At 37.8% G+C, this 5633-nt stretch overlaps 1 protein-coding gene across 1 annotated transcript; it reads right to left on the reverse strand.

The window, feature by feature from the left end:
* Positions 1 to 258: 258 nt before the first annotated feature.
* LOC129560286 (olfactory receptor 4C13-like) lies at positions 259 to 1224 on the reverse strand. The gene has a single exon (XM_055432372.2). The coding sequence runs from the start codon at positions 1195 to 1197 to the stop codon at positions 259 to 261; it is 939 nt and encodes a 312-aa protein (XP_055288347.2). The 5' UTR covers positions 1198 to 1224.
* Between the last annotated feature and the right edge of the window lie 4409 nt (positions 1225 to 5633).

The following is a 5633-nucleotide window of genomic DNA, read 5'->3' on the forward strand; positions in this document are numbered from 1 at the left end:
AATAAATATCAGCATATTTTCTTACTTTTGTTTTATTAGAAAAATAATTTTGAATCCATAAACATTAATGAAGATAGATAAATAGGTAAAAATTTGATAGTTTTCCAATTTTGCAAAAGTCTATTTTTTGTCCCATTTATACGACTGTTTATTCTGCCTTCTTTGTAGAATTTATGAGTTATACTAGCTTCTTTCTTTGGTCAAACATATCCTTTTGAACTTTGCCTCTCTTCAATTGACTTTGGTGTCCAGGCACATTTATATTACATCTGAAAGTGTTCTCCGACTAAACAATTTCCTAATGGCATTTTTCATCTGGTCGTTTCTTAAAGTATAGATTAAGGGATCTAACATGGGAGTTATTATAGTGTAGAATACAGCCACTGCTTTATCAATAGGTAAAATAGCTGCGGGTATCATGTACAAAAATATGCAGGGCACAAAGAAAAAAACGACTGCTGTAACGTGGGAGATGCAGGTGGACAGTGCTTCTTGCCTCGCCTCCAAGCTGTAGGTCCTTAGGGAGTGCCGAATGACCACATAAGAGCCCATCAACAGAAGGAAGGTTAACAGATAGATGAACCCACGGTTGGCAGCAACAAAGAGCCCTAGAGTGTGGGTATCGGTGCAGGCAAGATCAAGCAAAGTGTTCAGATCACACATAAAGTGGTCTATGACATTAGGGCTACAGAAGGGTAACCTGAAGATGAAGAGGATCTGAATGATTCCATGAAGAAAGCCTCCCACCCATGACATTCCCACTAGCAGTCCACACAGCTGCTGATTCATGATGGTCGTAGAGTGCAAGGGCTTACAGATGGCCACATAGTGGTCAAAGGCCATCACAGTGAGAAGGATGACATCAGCACCTCCAAAGAAATGTTCTCTAAATATTTGAGTCATGCATCCATTGAAAGTGCTGATTTTCTTCTCATAGAATGAATCTATAATGAGCTTAGGGGTATTGACACAGAAATAGCAGGTATCAATAAAAGAGAGATGAGCCAGGAAAAAGTACATGGGGGACTCCAATAATGGGCTCGTAGTGATAGTGACTGAGGTGAACACATTCCCTACCACAGAGACAACATAGACCACCAGAAACACAGCAAATATGACTTTCTGCATCTTCGGATTCTGTGTGAGTCCCAGTAGAATAAACTCTGTCACATTATTCCTTTTCTCCATGTATCTCATATTATGGTTAATTACATTACATGAAAAAGATGTCACTTTTTCATAATGCAACCCTGAATTCATTGTCTCCAGTAATAAATACCTAAATTCTATTGAGTTCTGTATCCTTATGAGTTTATTCGAGATTAAAAAAATAAAAAAAGAGCTTCTGATATCTTGAAAAACTACTCAAATTCTCTCCTGGGGGAAGACAATGCTTAGAGTCATGAGGAACTTAGTGGACACAGAGGCGAGAGGGGGTCTGTGTACACTGAATCATATGAGATGATGTAGGGCCTTAGCAGAAGCAGCGACTCTCATGTATAGTGGCAACTAAGCCTGAAAAAAGAAACAGAAAATGGATGCAAGGTTATAAATTCAAAGGTAAAGAGTTTTCCTTCTAATCTTAGAAAATGAGAAACCAGGGAAAGTAACTGGAATACTAGTGGAAGGATGAAGAAGCATTTGAGAAAGAGGGGCTGTTGGATATAACTCTAATAGAGGTCTTTGTATGACTTGTATGAAGCGGGTTGAGGCTCAGAAAAGTGAAGGAAGACAAATAAGGGAACCCCAGGATCAGACTAATTGTAATAATTGGCCTAAATTGAAACAGAGCATGGTTGATGAGAAGGAAATGAAAGGACACAGTTACTGTAAATGAATGATCGATGTGTTGCCTAATTCCAGAAAATTTATAATGCTAACAAACATACTTTCAATGACTGACATCATCATGGCATGATAGCAACCTATGTGGATAGTATTATTTCATTTTTTGCACAGGATTAAAAAGTGTAAAGACTACTTTTAGTCACAATAATAATCATTAACTAAAACAATGAATACTGACTGTGCTTCAAATTTTTAACTGATGCTCTATATTATGTCATAACAAACAATATTTATGTAGTAAATTATTTTGATATGACCATGATGACTTGAATTACTTTAAAAACTTTAGAGCCAAGTGTATATCAAGCAAATACAACAGACACACAGGAACATCCACACATATACACACAGTAAAGCTTTTTTGAATCCTCAAATATTAATTAGTTAATGAGTTTTAGTAAGCTCCAGGAGATGGTGGAGGACAAGGAAGCCCGGCATGCTGCAGTCCATGATCACAAAGAGTTGGACATGACTGAGCAACTGAACAGCAACAGCAACAACAACATATGGTGCTGCTTTCTTTGTAGATCCATTTTATTTTTGTGTTCCCTTAGCCTTTTTGTTCTCTCTCCAATTCCTCTATAAAATATAGTCTCACAGATTCTTTTGCAAAATGTTGAATATTACAATCCCAGTGGTTAAGTATGTTGTTTTGAGAATCAGAAAGACCAGAGAAGAATCTTGTTTTCCCCTACTTACAACTTCTTGATCTGGGGTACACTTTGCAGCTTCCATCCTTGTTTCCTCTAATGAAGTGAGAACAATAGTGTCTACCTCACAGGTTGATATAAAAAGTGATTCAGGAAACATGTATGAATATATCTACCACACTGCGGAGAACACATAAAGGCATTTCATTTATTCTTCTATTTAGGAATGCAGCAGCAGGAAGAATTGACATTTTGTGCAATAATACAAATAAATTAGCCAATTAAAGTGAGGAAGAGTCATCTCCAATTTTACTTTTAATGAAATCACAGAGACCCTTATTATTCACAGCAAGTTGATCCCAGGAAAGGATCTCCACATTCATGCTTGAACTAGACAAGTGATGATTTATACTATTTAATATTTACATTTATTTACATATGTGCATAAATTATATTTAAGTTTTATTTTCATTCACATGATTAGGGTTAATCATTAAAAGAAGTATCTCATGGCCAAAGAACTGTATCTGATATTTAGCTAGGTCTTAAACATTTCTTAAATTCTATAAGCCATAATTTTTTCATTTGTAAAATTATGTTAATGATATTTACAAACTACCTTTTGAAGAATGGGGTGAAGTTAAAATGCTCTGTTACTGTATTTGAAAACTGTTGAAACAGAATGATTACTGTATACAGAAAATCACAAGCTCTTTGATTGACACGATCAAAAAACTTACTTTCTGGTCTTAGATGATATTAATGATTTTCAAAATGTTCAGAACAAATTCTATTTTCAATTCATCCCGCCTCATCTTGGAATAAGTAACTTTTGGTAAGAAACATATGACATATTCCAAAAGACCATGTTCAGATTATTCACAGTAGAAATATAATGATTTTTATAAGTCTATTTAGCTTGGAACATTATGGGAACATTTTATGCTAAAACAAGTAGTTTTAGTCCTGCAGACAAAAGGCAGAAAGAGTGGTGAAAACATAAGCAAATGTGTCACTGTACACTTGATGTATCTTGCTCTAGAGATGTAAACAGAAAAGACATTTTCATCTGTGATGCATGGATATTTAAAGAGATTTCCATAAACGTTCTTGTCTTGTAAATGCTACTTTCTCTCCAGTGAATTGATTATCTGCTTTGATGTAAAGCTTTTTCTTAGAAGCAGCTATTCTAGAGGCGTGCATTTATAAATCTCTCATTTCTGAGTGGGGAATGGTATTCGTTGCACTTACAACCAAAACATGTGAGTCGCCTTATTCTATCTGAACCAAGCTTCCTAAGAAGGCTGAATGTACTGTGAATAGCAGTTCAGTTCATTCCCTCAGTAGTGTCCGACTCTTTGCGATCCCATGAATGGCAGCACGCCAGGCCTCCCTGTTCATCACCAACTCCCAGAGTTCACTCAAACCCATGTCCATCGAGTTGGTGATGCCATCCAGCCATCATATCCTCTGTCATCCCCTTCTCCACCTGCCTCCAAACCCTCTCAGCATCAGGGTCTTTTCCAATGAGTCAACTCTTCTCATGAGGTGGCCAAAGTAATGGAGTTTCGGCTTTAGCATCAGTCTTTCCAATGAACACCCAGGACTGATCTCCTTTAGGATGGACTTGTTGGACCACCTTGCAGGCCAAGGGACTGTCAAGAGTTTTCTCCAGCACTACAGTTCAAGAGCATCAATTCTTCGGTGCTCAGATTTCTTCACGGTCCAAATCCCACATCCATACATGACCACTGGAAAAACCATAGCCTTGACTAGATGGACCTTGGTTGGCAAAGTAATATCTCTGCTTTTTAATATGCGATCTACGATGGTCATATCTTTCCTTCCAAGGAATAAGCATCTTTTAATTTCATGACAACAGTAACCAGTGATTTTGGAGCCCCCCAAAATAAAGTTTGACACTGCTTCCACTGTTTCGCCATCTATTTCCCATGAAGTGATGGGACCAGATGCCATGAGCTTAATTTTCTGAAAGTTAAGCTATAAGCCAACTTTTTAACTCTCCTCTTTCACTTTCATCAAGAGGCTTTTTAGTTCTTCTGTACTTTCTGTCATAAGGGTGGTGTAATCTGCATATCTGAGATTATTGATATTTCTCCCAGCAATCTTGATTCCAGCTAGTGCTTCGTCCAGCCCAGTGTTCCTCATGATGTAATCTGCATATAAGTTAAATAAGCAGGGTGGCAATATACAACCTTGATGTACTCCTTTTCCTATTTGGAACCAGTCTGTTGTTCCATGTACAGTTTTAACTGTTGCTTCCTGACCTGCAGACAGGTTTCTCAAGAGGCAGGTCAGGTGGTTTGGTATTCCCATCTCATTCAGAATTTTCCACAGTTTATTGTGATCCACACAGTCAAAGGCTTTGGCATAGTCAATGAAGCAGAATTAGATGTTTTTCTGGAACTTTCTTGCTTTCTCCATCATCCAGCGGATGTTGGCAATTTGATCTTGTGCCTCTGCCTTTTCTAAAACCTGCTTGAACCTCTGGAAGTTCACGGTTTGCATATTGCTGAAGCCTGGCTTGGAGAATTTTGAGCATGTCTTTACTAGCGTGTGAGATGAGTGCAATTGTGCAGTAGTTTGAGCATTCTTTGGCATTCCCTTTCTTTGAGATTGGAATGAAGACTGACCTTTTCCAGTCCTGTGGCCACTGCTGAGTTTTCCACATTTGCTGACATATTGAGTGCAGCTCTTTCACAGCATCATCTTTCAGGATTTGAAATAGCTCATGTGGAATTCCATCACCTCCACTAGGTTTGTTCGTAGTGATGCTCTCTAAGGCCCACTTGACTTCACATTCCAAGATGTCTGGCTCCAGGTGAGTGATCACGCCATCGTGATTATCTTCATCGTGAAGATCTTTTTTGTATAGTTCTTCTTTGTATTCTTGCCACCTCTTCTTAATATCTTCTGCTTCTGTTAGGTCCATAACATTTCTGTCCTTTATAGAGCCCATCTTTGCTTGAAATATTCCCTTGATATCTCTAATTTTCTTGAAGAGATCTCTTGTTTTTCCTATTCTGTTGTTTTCCTCTATTTCTTTTCATTGATCGCAGAGGAAGGCTTTCTTATGTCTCCTTGCTATTCATTGGAACTCTGCATTCAGATGCT

The sequence above is a fragment of the Moschus berezovskii genome, chromosome 16 (genome assembly GCF_049115385.1).
Source record: "Moschus berezovskii isolate FMDL1 chromosome 16, NW_MosBer_1.0, whole genome shotgun sequence".
Taxonomy (NCBI): Eukaryota; Metazoa; Chordata; class Mammalia; order Artiodactyla; family Moschidae; genus Moschus; species Moschus berezovskii.

Bases quoted from the DNA above. Each gene is read 5' to 3' on its own strand.
- LOC129560286 (XM_055432372.2), bottom strand. From the start codon at position 1,197: ATGAGATACATGGAGAAAAGGAATAATGTGACAGAGTTTATTCTACTG.